The sequence below is a fragment of the Tenrec ecaudatus genome, chromosome 1 (genome assembly GCF_050624435.1).
Source record: "Tenrec ecaudatus isolate mTenEca1 chromosome 1, mTenEca1.hap1, whole genome shotgun sequence".
NCBI lineage: Eukaryota > Metazoa > Chordata > Mammalia > Afrosoricida > Tenrecidae > Tenrec > Tenrec ecaudatus.
Genome location: NC_134530.1, coordinates 322028660 through 322053290, shown reverse-complemented (window position 1 = coordinate 322053290; position 24631 = coordinate 322028660). Strand labels below are relative to the sequence as shown.

Sequence of the window (24631 nt, the reverse complement as noted above, 5' to 3'; positions counted from 1 at the left end):
TTCCCTCAAAGCTTTCTTGAAAAATTCAATTCCATGACTGAGAAGTTAAATTTAGAGTCAGAAAAAAGTGGCATAGGCCACTCTTCAAGATCTATCAGTCAGCTGTGTTAAACAGGAAAAATGAGGCAAGAGCAAAAATTCTGTTTCCTGAATTCCTTTACCATAATGTTTCAATGAAAGAAAATTAGCAAGTAGCACTGTATTTAAACATTATCATAGGTACTACATAATTTCAATTGAAGTAAACACTAACATAACCAAACAAAATTACTTTACCCAAGCTAAAAGAGACAGCAATGGAAATTAAAATTTTTAATACTACTGCTTTCTTTCTAAAATTATATAACAAAAATAAATTTTCTAATGCTCAGGCTTTTATATAATTAATGATTTTTTTAAACTTTCTTAAGGTGGGGGTCAGGGGAAAAATACCTTAAAAACAAATGATTGGTACCCACTAGCACAAAGGCAATGTTTACAAATATTGTATTAAAAATAGCTCCCTTTTGTTAGTATATTACAACATCTCAATAATCAAGTGCCTGCCACAAAAGAAAGTAATTGGTTGGAACCATTGATTCTCTATATGGAAATGATTATTTTTGAAAATAGAGTATTACAAAATATAACCCAGTTTTTAGAACGTGCTAATATCTGAAAAACTGAACCATAACAAGTAATTTTTATCTAATACCAGGCATGTATTATCCTCACAGTAGCTGCAACATTAGACATTAGTTTTCTTAAGAATCTGACGCTCCATTAGGAACTGCTGTTTGGGCTGCAGGCTTTAAAGACTGTGGCAGGATGCAACATCAAAATATCCTCCCGGGAAATCTGACAGTCTGTCCTATCGTTGGAGTGAGTTTACTGGCCTCTCAGGGCCTCAGTTCACAAATCACTAAAATGGAACAGATTTAGAAATTCTTTAATATGCCTACCAACTCAAACATACTTTAAGAAAAAAAAAGGACTAACAATCTAGCAATTAAATTTCATCCCAAATGCCAAGTACAATCACGTGGAAGCCTGTGCTGAAAATGACCCTAAGGGCATACGTCAAGACTTAGCATTCAAAGGAGAGACTCCAAGGAGCAATGGAACAGAGGAAGTAGCAGAAACATCTCTGGTTTAGGATAGTTCACCAATCACAGGCATGTGCATTTCTTCTCTTCTACTTCTAGCTACTTTTACGGTTTAAAAAACTTTTTCTCTCTTTACTGTGAAAATTCCTTAGTTATCTGAGGCTCCAGCATGGGAGCCCTGGTGTAATGGTTACTCATGAGTCACATGGTCAACAGCTGAAACCACCAGCCAGCAGTCCGCGCCCCCCCCCCCAACAAAAAAAATACTCAACTTTCTACTCCCGTAAAAGTTACAGTCTCAGGAACCCACAGGGCTCACTGTGAGGCAGTAAGGACTCGTCGGCAGAGAGTTTTTGAGAAAGCCAGCATAAACTTTAGAAAAATGCAATTACAACATTCAGTCGACACGTTCTAACACAGTATTACCCTTCATGAAAGCACACATTGAAATTTTCCCGACAATCTCTGTGAGTGACATCCTCTAACAAAGCAAGCACTCTTCAAGAAAAATGTAGCCTTCAAATCTATGTTTGTCATGACATTGTTTTTGTCATGACATCTTTACACAGAATTCTCTCTGAAACATGCTGAAGTATTACTTCCCCATCTTTAAAATGTAAAAAATCTGTAGTGTAAAATAGAAGCACCATAACAATGTACACACCCAAAATTGAATTTTATAATTTCATGAAACTATTAGGACAAAACATAAGAGTACTACAGTTTGTTTTGAATGTTGCTGGGTATTTTTAAAAATCAATTTCCAATCTTTCACAGCTAATACACATAAATGCAAAAGGTTTTATATACATCTACTCCTTATGTATCCACTACCCGGTCATCTGATAGTCTGCATTTAAAATATTAATTTTTAAAATCCCATGTAAAAAGCATAACAAGGAACAAAATCCAGTGTATCTGACGATTTTGTGCATATACAATGTACATCTGGCGGTAATCAACTCCCAGTGTGGGGTGTGGAGTGTGAGACGGGTGTGATAATTAAGGTTACATGTCCAGTAATTGGGCAGTAGTGAAATACTGTATAAACCCTCTATTTTGTGATCTACCATGGCCACACTCCATTGTCATATGATGACCTCGTCTTTGAAACCTAACTATGTCATTAAACAAAGATTTGGTATATTGGCCTTGTTATCCTGAGTTTGCTAAGCTTACTCATTATTAGTGTGGGCAGAATTTTTTGTGAAGTCTTGAGATTTTCTACATAGCTAAATACATTGTCATAAATAGGAATAATTTTTCCTTTCCAATCTATATACCTTATATTTCGCTGTCTTAGCTACAAACAATTGTTACAGCAAACAGGTCCAGTAGGAGCACTCACCCTTGACTTCTTCCATTATTAAATCGGATGCTAAAGAATTTTGGTAGATGTGCTGGACTAGGTTGAGAAAGAAGGTCTCATCTCTTTCTAAGATTGTTGAGAATTCTTATCATTTATCATGAATGAATGTTTTTGTGTGGGGTTTCTTGTATCTAATATTCTTTTTTCCCCTACTTTAATCAGTTTGCATGATGGATTGTATTATTTTTTAAAATCCTGCGTCAAGCTTGCATTCCCAGGATAAACCCTACAGTAATACAGTATTGGGATTTTTGTTGTAGGCTAGATTCAATTTGTAATCACCCTGTTACCTGTATTCATGAGGAATATTGACCCTTAGCTTTTTTGTAATGTCTAGTTTGGGTAAAAGGATAATTTTGGCTTCCAAAGTGAGTTAGAATATAGATACGTGTGTAGAATTACTATAAAAAATATTTTAGTGCAAGATATGACAAAATAATGATGTATAAATTACCAAGGGCACATGAGGGAGGGGGGAGAGGAGAGGGAGGGGAAATTAAAAAAAGACGACGATGCAAAGGGCTTAAGTGGAGAGCACATGCTTTGAGAATGATTGGGGCAGGGAATGTATGGATGTGCTTTATACAATTGATGTATGTACATGTATGGATTGTGATAAGAGTTGTATGAGTCCCTAATAAAATGTAAAAAAAGAAAAGAGGAGGAAAAAAATGATCAGGGCAAAGAATGTACAGATGTACTTTATACAATTGATGTATGTATAATGTATGAACCGTGATAAGAGTTGTATAAGCCCCTAATAAATTGTTTTAAAAAATTTTAGTTATGAATTGTTTAATGAATACAGGACTACTCAGGTTACCTATTGCTTCTCTACTATCACTATTTGTTGATAAATACTTAGGCATAAATATAACAAAACAAGTGCAAGATCTACATAATGAAAACTGCAAAAACATTGAGCAGGGAGAAAATGGTCTAAATAAATGGTAGAAGTACACAATGCTCATGGAGTGGAAACTTCAGTTTTGCTAAGATGTCCATTCTTCCCAAACATATCTCTAGATTCAGTGCAATCCCAATCAAACTCCCAGTAGAAATTGTAGAGATTGACAAGCAGTTTCTGAAATGTTATGGAAAAGCAAATGGTATAGGAAGACAAAACAAGCTTAAGAGAAGAAAAAAGTTAAAGAACTCATACTAACTGATAAAAATATTATAAAGCTTAGTAATCAAGACACTGTAATGTTGGCAAAAAAACAAAACACATAGATCAATGGGAAAGAGTAAAAGTCCAGAAACAGAGTCACTTAGATAATCTACTGATTTTCAACAAAGGTGTAAAGGCAATTCAATGGATGTTTCCCACAAATATTACAACATTCACAAGAAAAAAATAAATAACTTTAACCCATGTTATATACAAAATGACTAAGAAGTCTACATTTAAATCTACAACTTAAATCGATAAAACTTGTACGTGAAAATGTGTGACCGACATTTAGGCAAAGAAGTCTCAGATATGATACCATGACAGAAAGGAGGGCAAGTAAAACCACACATTAGACGCAACCAAAAGAAAAAACTTTTACTCTATAAAGAGTACTTAAGAAAATGACAGACAACCCCAAGAAAAAGAAAATTTGCTCTACAAATAAAAGACCTATCCCTTGAATTAAAAAACAAAAACTCACGGTCATCACATCAATGCTGATTCACACTGACCCAATAGGACAGGATAAAACTGTCCCGGTGAGTTCCTGAACCTTGAAATCGTTATTTTTCTTTTTAAGAACTGAAATCTTTATGAAAGTGTAAAGTCCAGTCTTTCTCCCAAGGTGTGGCTAGTTATTTCAAACTGCTAACCTTGAGGATCGCTGCCCAAACTGTAACCACTAGGCCACGAGGGTTCTATCCCCTAAATAAGGAGTCCTCAAAACTCATTAACATGAAAATACATAATTAACAAATAAGCAAAAGAACATAGAGAGAAAGGGGAATGGATTAAATAAAACCACCACTCGCCCCACTAGGGTGATGAATGAACAGAAACCATAGGGGAAGGAAGACAGAGAGGCCAATGTTAAGATAGGAAAATAATAATTTAGAATTTATCAAGAGGTCAGGAGAGGGGCGGGGGCACTCAACAGAAGGTAAATGTTTAGAAAATGGTGGCAACATATGTATAAATATGCTTGATACATTTGATGTGTAGATTTTTATAAGAGCCCCAATAAAATTTTTTTAAATATAGGCAAAAGATTTGAAGAGACACAACACCAAAAAAGACATAACAATGGCAAATAAATACACAAAAATGGTCCACATGATTGTCCATTAGGAAAATGCAATAAAACACAAATTCCGTGAATCACTAACTGTTGGTAAGGATGTTCCAGGGCCCTCAAACGTTTTAAACAGGAGGCCAGTTCACTGTCCCTCAGACCCGTTGCAGGGCCGGACTATAGTTTAAACAAAAACTATGAACAAATTCCTATGCACACTGCACATATCTTATTTTGAAGTAATAAAACACCCGGCGGGCTGAATAAATGTCCTTGGCGGGCTGCATGTGGCCCGCGGGCCGTCGTTTGAGGACTCCTGAGGTCGACCAACTGGAGTCCTCTAACATCACAGATGAATATCACTGGTGAGTGAAGTGTTGGCCACTCTGCAACTCTGTTTGGCATTTTATTATGAAGTTAAATATACACTTACCATGTGACCCAACAATCCAACTCCTAAGCATTTATCCAAAAGAAATGAAAATTAATGCTCATACAAAATGTTCACAGAAGCTTGGTGTATAATTGCCAAAATTGAGAAACCACCTAAGTGTCCTTTCATGGGTTATGAATAAACAATGTTAAAGCTGTATTATTGAGCAAAAAATGAACTAATTACCGATATATGCAAAAATATAGATCTGATTGATGTCAGATGCACTAGATTAAGACAGAAAGAAAAAAAAAGACAGAAAGATTACATTTAACTGACATTATGAAAAACTCAAGACTATCAGTGGTTTCCAGAGGGTAAAAGTGACGAGAGAGACTAAAATGCCTAAGAAAATGCTCCGGGGTAATCAATGGAATTGCTCATTTAATATCTTGATTGCAGAGATGAATTTATAACTGTATAATTTAGAAATAGAAATATTCTAAAAGTTTTACTGTATATAATTACACATCAACAAAAAACAGAGGAAAAAGTAAATACTCAAAACACGTACTAAGCCCAGACAAATGCACAGATGTGTTTATGTACCGATATGGAGACACAAATCTAATGTACAAAATGTGCACTTAAGTCTAAATAAATGCTCATCCAACCCCTAGTCATTTATAATTCAGTTTTATATTACCAAAGGAAAACAAGGAAATAAATCTTTACATTTTAAATGCCAGTATCTATTTACTCTTTCTCTATGTTAAAAAAACAAAAGGTAGCAATTTTCCTAATGCAAACCAACCTGGTAAGGTGTATTTCGTGGTTTAGACTGTCTTGCAGCAGCTGCTGCCCCACCATATGTTGTTTTTCCAGGATAAAAAGGAGAATCTCCAAGCTGACTTGTTTTAAGGATTGAAGAATTCCCAAGAGACTGCATAGAAACACAGTGATAAATTTTAAGCAGCAAGCACTCAAAACCAATGTGATTCAGTCCAGTAACTTGTACTCACAGGGGAAAGTGCTCCAAAGGCGGACAAGTTGAATGCTGGTTTCTTTGAGCTGGTGGCAGTGTGTTGTGGGAGTGAATGAGAGCGTTCGGCCTCTGGGGACCACAGAGGTGGCACTGAAGTGTTCTTTGAAACAGCTATATCTAAAACAAAAATAGGTAATACATAGGAATAGCACTAATTACAAAGCCCTTGATTTTTAAGTAGAACAGAAAAATTACAACTAAGGGAGAAAAAAAATCATTTCATGAAATGTGATTTTACTACCACAATCATCATACCTTTATCAGAAGCTCTCGAGGAAAAGCCACTAGTAGTTGAGATGTTATCATCATCATGCTGAGAGGTAGAATCTTTAATTTCCTTTACAAGAGAAAACCCAGAACTGCCGATTGGGAACGCTGAAGAGGTGGATGGTTGACAGTGCAGTGCAGAGGAGTCCAGCAGAGAGAAATTCAGATGGCTCCGATGAAGAGAAGGCCTTGTTAATACATTTGGATAATTTGAAGCAGAACTAGTTGTTGAGGGTTCTTAAAAGAAAAGCATTAATATTGTAAATATACAACTTAGAAAAAGCTGGGTACACTATAGCACAATACAATACTCTATACAATAAATACAGCTTCAGTTCGAGTCCCTGGGCCTTCCCTATGATAGCCCAGTTTAATGTCCTTTTAGACAAACATTTAAAATTTTAAAAACTAATTGAAATTGTTATACCTAACCAAGGGCCAAAATATACTTCAGTGATCACATTCAACTTTTAAAAGTTCACAGTTCATTTCCCTTTGAAAATATGATTGCAACAACTGCCTGAGAGTAGCCAGTCTGTCCAGACCACAAGCGCGAACTAAGAGGAAACAAGCGAGTGGACCTCATCATGGCGCACCAAGCTCTGGGGACATCATCCCTTCTCAGAGCAGCCAATGCACAGGGAGGGCCCTAAGGCAGGCCCCACCATGAGACACAACGTTCCCTCACTGACCTGTAGTTACGGGGACAGCACTGGAGAGACACTGTGCGGAAAATGTGCCCGGTCTGCCAAATGCACGGCCAGGTGAAACATGAAGGGAGTGCAACAGGGCAGCAAGGGGAGCAAAGTAACCAAGTCCCTGAGGAATCCTGAAAATAGACTTCTGACTCGAGATGGGGTTTGGCACTTCATCATACCTGACTGGAAAACACTCATAAGCAGACAGACCTAGAACTATATTGTTTTTTTCCTCTTTCGTCGCATGTCTATCTATATAAGATAGGCAAGACAAACAATCCAGAGGAGAAAACAACAGGACTGGCAGTCCTGGGAGACATGGCAGAGGTGGGGGCAGGGAGGGGGGGCCAACAAACTCAAGGGATAAGGGAACAACGAGAGATCTAAATTTGATGGCGAGGAGAGGATATAATACATGGTGGGGTTTGATCAAGTGCAATGTATTCCAGAGAAATTACTGAGCCGGATGGAGGGTGAACATGGTAATAGGACAGGAGGAAGGTGACGGAAATAGAAGAAGTAGGAGGTAACAGCTCTTTATAGACATACAGCTATAGGCATGTATATACGTAAATATATTGACTTATAATGAAAAGGATAGAGGTCAATGAACATATATTTATGTTAAGTATTAAGATAGCAGATAGACTTTGGCTTCTACTCAAGGCCTCCCTAAATACAAGAACACTTTGTACTAATAACTTGGCATTGTTTGATACTCACCTTCCCAACACAATCACGGAAGTTAAAATGGGTGCAGAAACAAATGTGGTACAGGCAAGAGCACTCGACACATGGAATTGGGGACAGATAAAACCCTTAGAAACAGTAGTGGGAGTAGCAATATCATGAAGGTTGAGGGATGGGGGGGTGGGGGAGGAGAAAGGGAATCCATCACAAGGTTGGATATATAGCCCAATCCCCAAAAGGGGCGAATAACATAAATGTGGGTGAAGGAAGACAACGGACAGTGTAAGACATGAAATAACAATAACATAGGGTGGAGGGGGGGGGGGGGGGGGAACAAAGAGGACCTGATACCAAGGGCTCAACTAGAAAGAAAGTGCTTTGGAAACATTAATGGCAATATAAGTACAAATATGCTTAATACAATTGAATGATGGGTTGTTGTAAGATTTATAAGAGCCCCGAACAAATTAATAATATATATATATATAAAATTAAAGTCATGATAGTCATAAATGACTTATATTTGTATTCTTCTACAGTTTATATTCATATACAATATACATTTACCCTAAAAATATAATCACGGTATATCGTTTTGTTCATTCGTCCTCCTGATTTTATCTCTAAAAAAAGGGCATTCCTTTTAAAAAATCCACCTTGTGTTCCACTGTATGAATGTATTACTGCATCTAAGAACTTATTTTCCTAATACTCCATCAAACATGTCACCTTTAAAAACCCACAGCCAGTGAGTCAATTCTGTCTTATAGCAACCCTGTAAGACAGAGCAGAACTTGCCCTGCGAAGTTTCCAAGACTGTAAATCTTCCAGAGAATAAATAGAAAGCCTCATCTTTCTCTTAAGAACGGGCTGGTAATTTTGAGCTGTTAGGTTAACAGTCTAACGAGTAACCCACTACACCTCTGGGGCTCAAGTTTTGGCAGTCTGTTGTTGCTGTTATGTGGTGGCAGGTGCAGTTTAACTGGTAGCAAACCCTAGGGCTAGCAGAACAAAACAAGCCCGGTACCATCCGCACATTCACTGTTGTATTTGAGAGCCCACTGCTGCAGCCAGCATCAATCCTTTTGTTGAGGGTCTGTCTTCCTCTTTTCCATTAAAGATACATAAATTTATATTTGTTCACTTTAAGGGTATTCTTTTGGATAAATCCGTGGCTCTTTTTAAGTGTGTATGAGAATTATGAGGATGATTTGTTAACCAAATATTCCTGAGTCACAATGATACGTGAAATTGAGCCAATAAATTAGCCTAAAAGCCAAAACAAAGCTCACTGCCATTGAGTCCCAAATAGTCTCACAACCAATGGAATAAGGATTAAATTTGGAATTGTTCTGTCTTACTGGATTAAAGTAAATGCTCATAGATTCATTACACTGTGGTCCCAAGATGTCACAAACAACAAATGTCAAAACAGTTTCCAACACTAACATTAACCTTAACTGATGTTTATCAATCTAATATATCAGATGCTAACATTATTTCCGCTTTATTTACATGTGATACTGAGCATCCTATGTTACATACAAGGAGCCCTGATGGCGTAGTAGTTATTGGGCTGTGATCTGCATAGTCAGCAGTTTGAAACCAGCAGCACATCCTGGGAAAAATACTGAACTTTCAACTTCTGTAAGCAGATACTATTTTTGGAAACCCAGAGGGGGTTGCTATGAGTTAGCAGTGAGTTTTGATTTTGGCTTTATGAAGGATTGTGCTCCCAACAAACTTGAAAACTAGAAGAAATGGGCAAAATTCTAGAACCGCACTACCTACCTAAAGTAGCACACATTAATATTGAAAACCTAAACAGAATCCTCACGAAAAAAGAAAATGATCAGGTTACTAAAAATTTCTACAAATAAAATCCAAGCCCAGATGCCTTCGCTTGGGAATTCTACGAAACATTCAAAAAAGAGCTGACACCAACTCTACTCAAACTATTCCAAAATATAGAAAAGGATGGATTACTCCCAAGTTCATCTTATGCAGTAAGCATAACCCTATTACCAAAAATTAAAATTATAGGCCATCTCTCATGAAGATAGATGCAAAAATAAACAACAAAAGTCTAGTCAATGCAAATGGGGGCATAAGCAAATGTGAAGAAAGCTGATGGTGCCCGGCTAGCAAAAGATATAGCATCTGGGGTCTTAAGGCTTGAAGGTAAACAAGCGACCATCTAGCTCACAAGCAACAAAGCCCACATGGAAGAAGCACACCAGCCTGTGTGAACATGAGGTGTCAAGGGGATCGGGTATCAGGCATCAAAGAACAAAAAAATCTTATTGTGAATGAGGGGGAGTGCAGATTGGAGACCCAAAACCCATCTGTAGGAAACTGGACATCCCCTTACAGAAGGGTCACCGCGGGGAGGAAACAAGCCAGTCAGGGTGCAGTGTAGCAACGATAAATGCTTCTTCCTCCCCCTCACTATCATGATCCCAATTCTACCGTACAAATCCGGCTAGACCAGAGGATGTACACTGGTACTGACAGGAACTGAAAACACAGAGAATCCAGGGCAGATGATCACTTCAGGACCAGTGAAGAGTAGTGATACTGGGAGGAAGGGAAGGTGAGGTAGAAAGAGGGAACCGCTTACAAGAATCTATATATAACCTCCTCCCTGGGGGACAGAGAGCAGAAAGTGGGTGAAGGGAGACAGTGTAAGACTTGACAAAATAATAATTTATAAATTATCAAGGGGGAGGGAGGGAGGGAGGAAGGGAGGGAGGAGAGAAGGGAAAAAACGAGGAGCTAACACCAAGAGCTCAAGTAGAAAGCAAGTGTTTTTGAGAATGATGGCAACAAATGTACAAATGCGCTTGACACAACAGATGTATGGATTGTGATAAACGATGTATGAGCCCCCAAAGAAATAATTTTGTAAAAATTCTAGTCAATAGAAAACAACACCGTATAAAAAAAATAACACATTATTACCAAGTATGATTTATACCAGGTGAGCAAAGTTGGTTCAGCATCTAAAATAAACAATGTAATCCAGCACATAAGTAAAGGGAAAAAAAACAAGTGATCACATCACTCGATACAGAAAGGGCATCTGACAAAATCCAACACCCATCAAAATAGGAATAGAACTTACGTATATGACAAATGTAGGATCAAAAGGGCAGCATGTACCCAAAAAAAAGTTTATAGAGTTAGTAAAGAAAAAGGAACAGAAATAGGAATTAGAGGAAAGAAATAGGGTAAGTGGCAATACACACAGCAACTGCAAGGGATGAGTTTAATCAGTATGTGTAGAAATTATTGAATGAAAAACAAGAGTATGGCTCTCTACATTTTCACCAAATCCACAAAAAGTTAAAAACTAAAGAAAAATACCTGCTGATGTTTTCTTAAACCCAAACAAGGGAGGGTATTGTTTATATCTCCACAGGGAAAGTGGGACCAGACTTCAACCCAGTGCCGCAAGGTGTGAATGCAATATCCCGGCGTGGAGGAGGGAACCGGTGGAGAGGTCTGGGAGGCTGGCCCCAGCACCGTAAATTAAGTGGATTCCTGCCCCTCCACCGAAAAGAATTTGTTCCAAAGGACGACATTGACTCTGCAGCTATGGGAGATGGACATATTTGATCAGAGCACACGGGAGCAGATGAAGGGGCAGGAGGAGAGAGTGGAGCACAGCCTGGCCCACCAGGCCGTGATGATGATGTTCCTGAGTAGAGCAGCCAGTCCAGAGAGAACAACATGGCTGGCCCTACTATGAGACATGATGCCCCTCAGTGACTAAGGGCGATACAGGGGACAGCACCGGAGACACAGTGTGGGAATTGCACCTGACCTGATCCCACCACACCGAGGCAAATCACTGGGGGAGTGCAGCGGAACAGCAAGGGAATGGAGTGGCAAGGTCCCCAGGGAATGCTGAAAGTGGACTTTGGGGCCAGGGCGTGGTGCCCCAACAGACTGGACTAGAAAACGCTCCTAAGGGCCAGCAAACGATCCCTGAACTAACTACAAGCTTTTCTCTTGCGAACTGTTTTGTTCTGCTCTTTGTCAGTGGTTTGTTTTTGTTGTTTTGTTGTCTGGTTGCATACTGTTGCTTTGTTTTCCTCTGTCTAGTTTTCGTGCATGTTAGTGACTCCACAGGTCTGTCTGAATAGGACAGGCTGGATGAACTATCTGGAGGAAAAACAACGGGACCGACAGTTCCGGGGGGACTTGGGGTGGGGGGGGTAGGGGGGGTAAGGAAGTGGTGTTAACAAACCCAGGGACAAGGGAAAAACATGGGACCCCAAATGGTAGAGAAGGGGGAGTGGCAGGCCTGGTGGGAAATGATCAAGGGTAAGGTTGCTTAGAGAAGAGGTATACTCTAGCCCAGGTGGCGATGAAGCATGGTAGTAGGGCAGGAGCAAAGTCAAGGGAGATGGAGGAAAGAGCTAGGAGTCAAAGGGCATTCATGGAGGTCTAGACAAAGACATGTACATGCAAATATATATAGGAGGATGGGGAAATAGATCTATGTGTCTATATTTATAGGTCAAGTATTAAGGTGGCGGAAGGACCTTGGGCCTCTACTCAAATACTCCCTCAATGCATGAATACCTTCTTTTATTAAATTGGAACTCTATGATGCTCACTCTCCCGACACAACGGCTGGAGCCAAAGTGGGTGAACAAGTAAATGTAGTGAAGAAAGCTGATGGTGCCCGGCTATCAAAAGAGATAGTGACTGGGGTCTTAAAGGCTTGAAGATAAACAAGCGGCCATCTAGCTCAGAAGCAACAAAGTCCACATGGAAGAACACACCAGCCTGTGTGATCGAGTGGTCCCAAAGGGATCAGTTACCAGGCATCAAAGAACAAAAAATCATATCATTGACTGCACACCTCCATGATAGGATCGCTGAAGACAAATGGGTGCATAAGCAAATGTGGTGAAGAAAGCTGATGGTGCCCGGCTATCAAAAGAGATAGTGTCTGGGGTCTTAAAGGCTTGAAGGTGAACAAGCGGCCATCTAGCTCAGAAGCAAATAAGCCCACATGGAAGAAGCACACCGGCCAGTGCCATCACGAGGTGCCCAAGGGACCAGGTATAAGGCATCATGCAAAAAAAAAAAAAAAGATATAAGTGTGTGTATGTATGTGTACATATGTGTATATGTATATATGTATGTGTATATATGTATATATATATCATATTAAATGAAGGGGGAAGTGCAGAGTGGAGACCCAAGGCCCAAGTGTCGGCCAATGGAGATCCCCTCATAGAGGGGTTTAGGAGAGGAGATGGGTTAATTAGGGTGTGAGGTAGTATCGATGAAGAACACAGCTTTCCCCCAGATCCTGGATGTTTCCTCCCCCCAACTACCATGATCCGAATTCTACCTTGCAGGGCTGGATAGGACAGAGGCTGTACACTGGTACATATGAGGGTTGGAGGTACAGGGAATCCAGGGTGGATGATACCTTCAGGACCAAGGGTGTGAGGGACGATGCTGGGAGAGTGGAGGGTGAGTGGGTTGGAAAGGGAACTGATTACAAGGATCCACATGTGACCTCTTCCCTGGGAGAGGGACAGCAGAGAAGGGGGGAAGGGAGACTCCGGATAGGGCAAGATATGACAAAATAACGATGTATAAATTACCAAGGGCATATGAGGGAGGGGGGAATGGGGAGGGAGGGGGGGGGGAAGAGGATGTGATGCAAGGGGCTTAAGTGGAGAGCAAATGCCTTGAGAATGATTGGGGCAGGAATGTATGGATGTGCTTTATACAATTGATGTATGTATATGTATGGATTGTGGTAAGAGTTGTATGAGTCCCTAATAAAATGTAAAAGAAGAAAAGAGAAAAAAATGATCAGGGCAAAGACTGTACAGATGTGCTTTATACAATTGATGTATGTATATGTATGAACTGTGAAAAGAATTGTATCAGCCCCAATAAATTGTTAAAATAAAAAAATAATAAATAAAAAATAAAAAAACCCAAACAAAAGTTAACTTAAACTTGTCAAGACTGCCTGCCTTTAGTGGAGTGGTTTTTTAAGGTTTCCCTGTATGGTACCAGACAAGGGGAAGTGAATGAATTTAACTGGAGAAAAAAAAAAATCTTGGAAAGGGAGGGTGAGAATAGCTACACAAGTTATAGAATCAATGCCACTAAATTGTACATGTAGAAATGGCAAAATTGGTGTACATTCGCTGTGCATATTCAACATATTAAAAAAAAGGAAATTGAATGCAATATGTCAAAGATGCTGGATTTAGTGTCAACTTAGCAATTAGAAATATACTTAAAATTCCTAAGAGACCTGGTAAGATTATTTTCACTGAAGTCACCTGGAACTTAAAAGATTTAAAATGAACTGACTGTTCCCAAGACGGTTTTCCCATCTCCTTTATATTCCTGAGTAGTAAGAATTTTTGCTTATGGTATGTTGTACATGTGTTAAGTATATTTCCATGATTCCATTCCATTTAATATAATGGTATTCTTTCTTTTTCACTGGCTATTTCTTAAATGAGTTATTGGATTTTATATAATTTTATGGTAAAAATTCTCCAATTCTCTTATTCTAAGTATTACAAGGCCAATTGTACCAGGTTTAACAGCCATTTACAAGCAGAATGAAGGCTGAACATGGTAGTGGGACAGGAGGAAAGCATAAGGAAACAGAGGAAAGGAGTAGGAGGCAAAGGGCATACATAGAAGCCTTAATACAGACATGTACATATGTAAATATATTTATGATTATGGGGGAAATAGACCTATGTGCATATATTTATAGGTTCAGTAGTAGGGTAGCAGGTGGACATTGGGCCTCCTCGAGAACACTCCCTCAATATAATAGCACCTTGCTCAGCTAAACCGTCATTCCATGATACCAACCTTCCTGACATGATCGCTGAAGACAGACGTGTGCATAAACAAACGTGGGGAAGAAAGCTGATGGTGCCTGGCTATCAAAAAGATATAGCCTCTGGGGTCTTAAAGGCAAACAAGCGGCCATCTAGCTCGGAAGCAACAAAGCCCACAGAGAAGAAGCACACAGCCTAAGTGAACACGAGGTGTTGAAGGGATCAGGTAGCAGACACCAAAGAAGAAGGCCGATGGTGCTCAGCTATTGAGAGAAATAGCGTCTGGGGACTTAAAGGCTTGAAAGTAAACAAGCGGCCATCTAGCCCAGAAGCAACAAAGCCCACATGGAAGCAGCACACCAACATGTGTGATCATGAAGGGCCGAGGGGACCAGGTTTCAAACAACAAAGGCGGGGGGAAAAAATCATATCAACGTGAATGAGGGGAGGGCGTGATGGGGACCCAATGCCCATCTGTAGACGGCTGAACATCCCTTGCAGAAGGGTAGTGGGGAGGAGATGAGTCACTCAGGGTTCAGCGTAGCAACAATGAAACTCAAAACCTTCCTCTAGTTCTTGAATGCTTCCCCCCACTTCGAATTATCATGATCCCAATTCTACCCTGCGGATGTGGTTAGACCAGAGGAAGCACAGTGGTGCAGTAGGGATCTGGAAACATAGGGAATCTAGGACAGAGGAACACCACAGGACCAGCAGTGAGAATGGCAACACAGGGAGGGAAGGGGGTTTAGAAAGGGTGAACCGATCTCGGGGATCTACATGTAACCTCTTGGGGGATGGGCAACAGGAAAGTGGGTGAGGGGAGATGCCAGGCAGTGTAAGATAGGATAAAGTAATAATTTATAAGTTATTAAGTTAGTGAGGGAGGGGGGAGCGGGAAGGGAGTGGGGAGCGGGAAGGGAGGGGGAGGGAAAAAAGGATAATGAGCTGATTCCAGGAACCCAAGTGGAAGGCGAATTTTGAGGATGAGGGCAATGAATGTATAAGGGTGCTTTACTCAATTGATGTATGTATGGATTGTGATGAGTTGTATGAGCCCCAATAAAAGGATTTAAATATAAAAAAAGAAAGAAAACATCCCCCACCCCAAAAAAATAGCCATTTACCCGGTGTAAGCAAGTCACTTTACTCTCAACACCTATATCGAGTTGAATTTTAAATTTCTAGAGTTGGCATTGATGGACTTCTAACTCCTTTCTGACTTTATCAGTTTTTCTAATGCCTCCCCCATCAAGTATGACTCTTATTACCAGCTTTAATACAAATACATTTATCACCATTAACCATCTTTATACCTGGACTACTAGAGAACATCGGCAAACAGACTGATGTTGTCAAGTATTTCATTTTACTTTGAACCAAAAATCAATATCAAAGGATGAACTGAATCAGGCAAACCAACTGCACGAGATCTCTTCCAGTGTTAAAGATGTCACTTTGGGGACTAAAGTGCACTTGACTCAATCTATGGCATTTTCTTTTTTGTTTTGTTTTTGTAGTTAGTTCAAGGATCATTTGTTGGCCTTTAGGAGTGTTTTCCAGTCCAGTCTGTTGGGGCACCACTCCCTGGCCCCAAAGTCTACCTTCAGCATTCCCTGGGGACCTTGCCGCTCCATCCCCTTGCTAGTCTGTTGCACTCTTAGTGTTCTGCCTCGGTGTGGCGGGATCAGATCGGGTGCAATTCCCACACTGTGTCTCCGATGTTGTCCTCTGCAGAGCTATGGGTCAGTGAAGGCCGTATGTCTCATAGTCGGGTTGGCCATGTGGTCCTCTCTGTGGACTGGCTGCTCTAATTGGGGTCATCGTCCTCACGGCCTGGTGGGCCAGGATGTGCTTCACTCTCTCCTCCTCCCCCTTCACCTGCTCCTGTGTGCTTCGATCAGTTATGTGCCTCTCACAGAGCTGCAGATTCGATGCCATCTTTTGAAATAAATTCTTCTGGGGGGAGGGGCAGGTGTCCACTTAAGAGGAGTTGGGATTGGGGCCGGCCCCCCAAACCAAATCTATGGCATTTTTAATCATTTCATAGGCATGTGAACATTGGAGAATGAATAAGAAAGACAACAGAAGCATTAATGCATTGACTTATGATGTTGGAAGAGTATGAAATGTAGCATAGACTGCCAGAAGAAGAAACAAATCTGTTTTGTCAAAGTACAACCAGAATGCTTCTTGCTAGTGAGGATGGTGAGACTTTTTCTCACAAACTTTGGACATGTTATTAAGAAAGGACATCATGCTTAGTAAAGGATCAGTGACAAACACAATGCTCTAAGTCCAAGAATATGACACAATTACTAAATTAATTTGTTGTAAGAAAAATCAAATTTCAAAATGAGAATGAGAAATTCGACCCTTTTTATGCCTGAAGTTCTCCCTTCTAAAGACGGATTCAAGGCAAACCTATGGCCTTTGGGGCGATTCAAACTCACAGCAACCCTCTAACTGTTCTATAGGACAGAGAGGAACTGCTCCACAGGTTTCCATGACTCTTAAATATTTACAGATCCAGACTGCCTCACTGTTCTCCTATGGAACAACTGGTGGGCTTGAACCTCTGTCCTTTGGTTAGTGAAAAAGAAGACCCTCAATAGCATGGACTCACACAGTGGATGCAACAATGAGCTCAAAGAAAACAACTGTGAGGAAGGCTGAGAACCAGGCAGCATTTGGTTCTGTTGTGCATAGAGTTGCTTTGAGTCAAAGCCAAATGGACATGGTCTACCACCACCACTTCCATCGCCATAACTCAGGTTTTCATTTTAGAACCTGTAATGTCAAGGAAGCATAAGTTTACTAAGGAAAACAATGCAAAATCTCCCAAGAGAAATAAAGAGGAGTGAATTTTATGGTTTTAGCCAAAGGCCATTTAGAATCTCCCAAAAGGGGACATGCTAAAGATCATTTAATTGTGGTGTCTCAACTTATAAGCAGAAGTCAGAAAGAACTGTTACTAGAGTTCCAGTTCATACCTGCCTGGGTTACTCTAAACCTGTCTCTGCTATCAGTGAGTGGCTGCAGACAACTTCTCCCAGGAATACATTTGTCTGAGGAGTCTCTACAGTGCCTTCAAGAGATTCAACCCTGGAATCCATGATAGGTCAACGACAGTAACAGCCACCAGATCAATAGTTCCTTGGGGTTATCATAAGGGAGGTTGGCGGAGGGCAACAGATGCCAGTAACAATGGATGCAAGAATAAAGAAAGCGTTCCAAAATAGTGACAATTGACTCCACAGTGGCATTTGAACTACTGATTTGTGTGAGGTGTACATCAACAAAATGGTTATAAACAAATAAATCAGCCTCAGCTGTTTTGTGGCACAGTTTGACATTCATTGATTTTTCTCAAAAGTCACAAAGTTATCACAGGAGCTTATTAAAAGATGTTTTCAGCACAGTGGAAGGGACTGGGGAGGAACAGGGGGAAAAAAAGACCACTGCAAACGGCACTGGTGAGAATAATGTAGGTCAAGTTTCACTGAAGAAATGCTTTTTGGCATCATGACAGTGTGCTTGCTCATTCTCTGAAGGTAGCAAGAGCTGCCAGATGGAAATTTGGTTGGAAAGTCATACTCCATCTACCCTTTAGCCCACATTTTGTTTAGATTTCTTTCGTTTCCTCAAACTCAAAATAGCATTTCAAAGAAACATGACTGGAGTTCAAGAACGGTAGAACTGCTGTTTTGACCTGGTGCAAATCAGCATGCTCCTAATTCTTCAGGGAAGTGTTAGAGACCTAGAAATGCCACCATCACACGTGTTTAGTCCTGGACAGCGGATACGTCAAGAAACAAACACTTAACATTTTTATTTTTATGTAACAAAGGTTTCCTTTTTTCTTTTTTGTAGTACTACTTTTGGACTAACCCTTGCAATTTAATGTGGTTTGATTATATTTTTTACTCTAATTTTCTTTTATGTGCTATCTCAGTTTTGTTTTGTTTTTAAACTTCTATGAAATATGTAAACTATTTAATTCTGGCATTTTTTAAACAGTGGCAAAAATTCTTTTATTTAAATTCTGTAATTTCAAACTTAAAAATTAGTTTGTATCTATTATCTCACGTAAGTCTCCTTTTGGTCCTATGAAGGACGGTCAGCATGCTTGAAAAAGCAAAAGTTTAGGTAGATGAATTACCTTCAGGATCACCAAGGTAATATATAAACAGCAAAGCCAAAATGGAAGCTCCGATCTTTAAGGCATTATTACATGGTTCTTTCACTGTACTAAATAAAAAGGTGAACTTTAAAAGTTCTTCTATAGTTAACTCAATTTCGCACACTTCGAAGGGGGCTTGATGTGGCTGGAATGAATGAGCACGCCTTCTAGGCACACTGTCCAAGATGCAGCGTCTTACGCCACACAACCAAATTCAGTGGAAGTTGGGAGCAGTCAATATCCAGTGCACCAGGATAGCACAACTTAAGATTTGGTGTGAGGTTCTTGTGCACCGTGAGCAGGGTCAACGTTGCATGTTAGCAAAATGAGACTTTAAGGAGCCGCTACCAAAAGGTGGGTCTGCTGGTGGATGGTCCTTGGTCGATTGTGTGAGCATTGGTAGTGTCCGCATGGGCTAGTGTCTAGGTTGCTTCTGAAGAGACTTTTGCTGTCCTGCAACTTGTTGACACTGTGAAGGTCATGGTTTAATGCAATGGTCCACTGGAGCAGCTTCCTCTGAAACAGCCAATGTAGTCAGAGTAGGAGCGTCCTTTCCCTTTGCTGTGCAGTGGCATCTGTGTACATGCATTTTGTTGTAGGTGTGGTGATGAAAGAATTATGTCTAGTCCTTTAGGAAACAGGTGCACATTAATCATAGCACAAAATTCGTGATTAGTTACAGGTTTTCCTGGTACTGACCAAAAAAGTTGCTTCAATCTATGCAGTTATATACAAATGTTAACTAATCTTAGCACTTTATTAACAATGCTATTAGATGTTCATGGACATATATGTTATATCCTCAACAAAAATCATGAGAAGGTGCTGTTACATTGTCAAAGTTAGTTGTATTGACACGGTATTCAAAGGTGTGTTGGTCTTAGTAAACAGCATCCTGCAAATCACTCACTGGGGCTGGTAGAAGCAGCAGTAGGCATATCACAAGGACGTTGCTTTGATTCCAATGGAGTAACTAGCATAGGGGTAGGAGTGTATTCAACCATACAAAAGGTCCAGGAGGTGACATCAGACAACAGTTTATCCAACTTCTCAACATTTTTAAGTGTAAGACCTGTGATAATTGCTACAAGGCTGGAAATGTCGTCTTTGAGATCATTTTTAAGTTTTGTAATGCTTGGGCTCTGACTCCTCCTCCCTCATCTTTTTCATGGGTCCTTCACTGGGCACACTTTGTGGCTCTGTTACTAGATTTGGTGTTTCAGGTATTGCTCTTAGCTCGCCAATGATAGAGGTTTATCCTCAGCCACATCAGATGCTGTCAGCATTAGAGCTTTCAAGTCGTTACTTGGACAAAATTCTGTTGATTTTGATACTTGTACACATAGGAAAATTCGTGCTGCTCTTAATTATGAATCGTTTGAATATGTTTGTTAATAGACTTTCATAGCCACTGTTTGCTCTTAAATGCACACCGCAGAGGCTTTAGTCTTGACCAACTCAATGAAAGCCACTTTCCTTAAAGTCTCCAACTTCTCTGATTTCTCAGTCTTCAATTCCTACGAAGTGCTTTGATACAAACAGAAACCAAAGACTAGTTTTGAAGAATTATTTTGGAAATCACTATTCATATAAAATTCCATTGAAAAAATGTAACAGAATATCTAAATTACATTTATATATAATAGTTCATCACGTGAGTTCAAGTTAACAGAGCTCCTCGCTGAAGATTAGGAGCCTACTGGATACGTTGGTACTAGAACATTCTCATAGCCCTGTGACAGTTACATAATCTCCTGTCAACTTGCAAAATTGTGGCGTCTAGCCTGTCAATCAGGTTGCAGCTTTGATGACCTCATGTGGAGGTGGGAAGGAGATAAATAGCTCACTGGATGCCAGATACACTCTCTGCTTGTCTCCCTGTGAGATATCCCTGTTTATAAGCCACATGGAGCTAAGCTGATGGAGCTGGAGGAGCCAGTGCTGAGATACTTCCACCGCCACTGGATCTACAAGACTGCACCTACTGGCCTGTGATCTTCCTGCATTCAACATCATTGCATGTGCTGCTTGAGGCTGAGGAGAAATTTATGTATGTTTCAGACATACAGGCTAAAATTATGTCAACTCGCCTATACACAGGTTACATGTATTACACATTCCAGGAGCCGGTGGCATAGTGGCTATTGAGCTGGGCTGCTAACCATACGTCAGCAGTTCAAAAAAGATGGGAGTTAATGATGAGCTCTACTATAACATAAAAAATACTTTTTACTTATTTGATTCTCTCACTCCTGACTCAGCTTCTCCTATAGGATAACAGTGATCAGGTATCTTTCTAGCAACTGGCAAATACCAGTGAAATAAAGTACATAAAGTTAGAGAAAAAAGAGCCCCAACATGATGTAATTCTTCATGAAATGTCTTTTTTGCGTGAGGAAGGGTACTTACTACCTTACAGAGCTCCTTCTCCCACCAAACTAGTCCCAATGGAGCACAAAAACTGGGTTACAAATTTGTGTCATCTACCATATATACACGAGTATAAGCCGACCCAACTATCAGTTGAGGCACCTAATTTTACCACAAAAAATCCCATTATACTTCCATAAACTTGTTGAAGCTTCCTCATGTGAGTATAATGAAATGATAGAGTACTATTTCAAATAAGCCATATCCATGGGTTATAATGAATTTAATAATCTAAGTCCCAGCAAATGGTGAGTCCAAAAATATTCAATGCTTTAAAATGACGGTTCAATTAATTGCAGGTAGAGGACACTCTTGCACCTGTTCAGTTACACGGCAGTGCTGTGGACGCATGACCTAGGTTTCATTCTGACAGTTCACAGTACTCAGCGCGCACTTAGACGGAGGGCCCATGCTAAGGGCTCCACATGTTGGCAACAGGAGGGTACAGAGGAGAAAACAATTAAGTTTTTAATTTTTTTATGTGACATGACTAGTAACTGGTGTGAAAATTCAAACCTAAAGTCTGACACCAGGGCTTTGTACCCTTCACTGCTAGAGTATGTTAGCCTCCCTGAGGAAACAAAAAGTTGACCAAAAAATAAAATCTTCCATATGAATCTGAACAGCACGGTCTCCTGATTAGACTGAACACAGGCCACATAATGTATATGTCTTTAAAATTAAGAAATGAAAATTGATCATCCATAACCAAATAGCCAAAATCCATTTACCTTCTGTATTACTGGCTGTTGGCTCAGGAGTGATCCTCCCATCATTTACATGAGCGCTCTCCTCCTCTGCATAGAGGAGGCGGTCCTCCTCGCGATTTTCAGGCCAGGGTGGCACTTCATTTGTGTCTGCTGAGCAGCTGCACACATCCTCATTCTTGTTGAAATATCTCTGTAGCCATCCAGGAACAATATTCTTGACAGATTCTGTAACTCTGCTAAGAATGCCCTGCTGGGATGGAAAAACACATAAACTTTTAGAATTTCACCATCTTTTAAAAATACCCATTAAAAAAATATACCCATTTACAGAAGGTTATCTCAAGGAAAGATCCAACTGGTCCTGACAAGATTCAGTCACAGAGGACAAGACTGTTTATCATCCAACAGCTTAACTCACTTCTTTTGAGTTCATGCCACTATTGCGGTATTTTATACATTCTATAAAGAGAAAACGTGTACTTTTTCTTTCACCTCTTTGTAGACATCTCTGAGCCAATAATAACCCCCAAGTGGCCATATTATTCAAATTATTACAAAACCCCAATCAGGTATCATATAAGCAATATATTTTTTTAGATTTTTTTTTTTTTAAGCTTGTAGTTAGTTCAGTGATCATTTGCTGGCCCTTAGGAGCGTTTTCCAGTCCAGTCTGTTGGGGCACCACGCCCTGGCCCCAAAGTCCACTTTCAGCATTCCCTGGGGACCTTGCCACTCCATTCCCTTGCTGTTCCGCTGCACTCCCCCAGTGATTTGCCTCGGTGTGGTGGGATTTTTTTTAGATTTTAACAACAGCCTATGCTTGAAAATCTTTTAATCTCAGGGAAAAGATACCCATTTTGATACCAGTATATCAAAAAAACTTAGCTTCAACAGTCTTCCGAATTACTGTATCTCACATTTTAAGAAAGAGAATTTAGACAAATTCAAGTTATATTTTAAAGACAACTAATCCAACATAATAAATTCAAGAAATAATCTAAGGTCTTTTGTGATAGGGAAATTTCACTGTATCTTTGAATTAACTTTATTATGGAAACTTTAAAGAAAGCAATCTGACATACTAACTACTAGAATTACTGACATTGGCTGTAGCTTGCTATCTGTCAGGCACTGTTCTGATCAATGAAGGCATCCTGGTGGGATAGTGGGCTACACACTGAACTATGAACCAGAAACCAGGTCAGCAGTTCACATGCACCACCTGCCTGTTCCCCGGGGGAAAGATGAGGCTGTTTACTTAAAGTCCTGGAAGCCCAACGGGGCAGTTCTATCCTGGTCCTGTATGGTCACGACAAGTAAGGATTGACTTGATAGCAATGAGTTTGTGTTTTTTCCATGGATTTAAAACTCCTGGTATTTCTCAATTTAATCCTGACAATAGCTCTGACATTAGTCAAATTTATCTAGCCTAGTGCTCCCCTAGCAACTAAAAACTTTTGTACCAGAGCCCATAATCCAGGATAAAGTATGGGTAGGGATGTGCTTTTGCAGCCCCCACCCCCACCCCGGATCTTTTCAGCGCCTCCACTTTGGAAACCACTGGTGTGGATGAAGACAATAAAGGTAGGTCACCTGTTCAAGGTCACCACCCTACCTCCAAGCCAAGGGACAGCATAAAGCATGGGCTTTGACAGTTGGCAGTAGTACAAACTAAAATCAAATATGAATACTCTTCTGCACTTTGGCAATCCTCCTATTTTTAATGTGACAAAAAATATGAAGATAAAATTAAATGTGAGTATGTCACACTTTGCAAAGCAAAACAGAAATCTACAATGGTGGTGTTATAACCAAATAGGGGGAAGGCCTAATAGAAACAAATTAAGAGCAAAGTTACCAATTTTAGGCACTGAGTAGCACTGGCCAGATTTTAGAGAAGCAGTCACAGAAGAGAAAGAATGACTGTAGGCACATACAAGGAAATTAAGGCGGTACAGAAAGCACCTGACACAGGAGGCAAACGCAGAGGCCTTGTAAAGTCCTGTCAGCTGGAAAAGGAGTACCTCTCTGATGGGAGCACTTCAGGAGCAGTATGTCCCTTAAGGCTTCAAAAGAGTTCAGTAACAACTCGGGCATTTCTTCACTGCTTTCCCATGTATTCTCCACACAAAATTTCAACAATTTTGTCATGTAAGTTTTCTAGCCAATTTATGATTAACCCACTACTCACAAATGAAACCCACCAAGTGCACCGTTGCCTGTTTCGGTGCTAATGTTACATACTATTTATTACTATGGAGGGAGTAAACATTCTATACCTACATCCAAGACTTAAAAATATTAAAACATACTTACAATACTAGTTTACGGTTTATCCCTTTCTCCTATGTATGATCATTTTATTTTGAAACTTACTACAGGCCCAGGTCCAGACAGAAATGAGGCGTCAATGTAGAAGGACCACTCATCAAAAAGGGTCAATTAAACCTAACTTAAAACTGAACATAACACTTAACCAGTCTTAAGACAGCTTGTATGACAGTCTTAAGACAGCTTGCAAAAATTTTTGTTTAAATCAGGAAATAAGTCAGATTGGATATGGACATACAATTTGGTCATGCACTTTAGAAATCTTCTCTTTTCTAAACTAAAATTTAGCCAATCTATCAAGATCTCAGTCCATAACCGCTTAGTACAGTGAGGCACAAGAACTTACTAAATGGTCAAAA

General features: G+C 40.0%; 1 protein-coding gene across 4 annotated transcripts in view; it reads right to left on the bottom strand.

The window, feature by feature from the left end:
* NUP153 (nucleoporin 153) overlaps positions 1–24631 on the bottom strand; it is a 73799-nt gene that overhangs the window by 33968 nt on the left and 15200 nt on the right. For 3 of the 4 annotated variants that reach the window (XM_075533496.1, XM_075533483.1, XM_075533501.1), the window contains exons 2-5: positions 21963–22191; positions 6374–6622; positions 6096–6235; positions 5888–6016 (exon numbers count right to left, since the gene is read on the bottom strand). In XM_075533496.1, the coding sequence (XP_075389611.1) occupies positions 5888–6016; positions 6096–6235; positions 6374–6622; positions 21963–22191 (747 nt within the window). The remainder of the gene's footprint in view (positions 1–5887; positions 6017–6095; positions 6236–6373; positions 6623–21962; positions 22192–24631) is intronic. The other variant, XM_075533490.1, reaches the window with a different exon arrangement.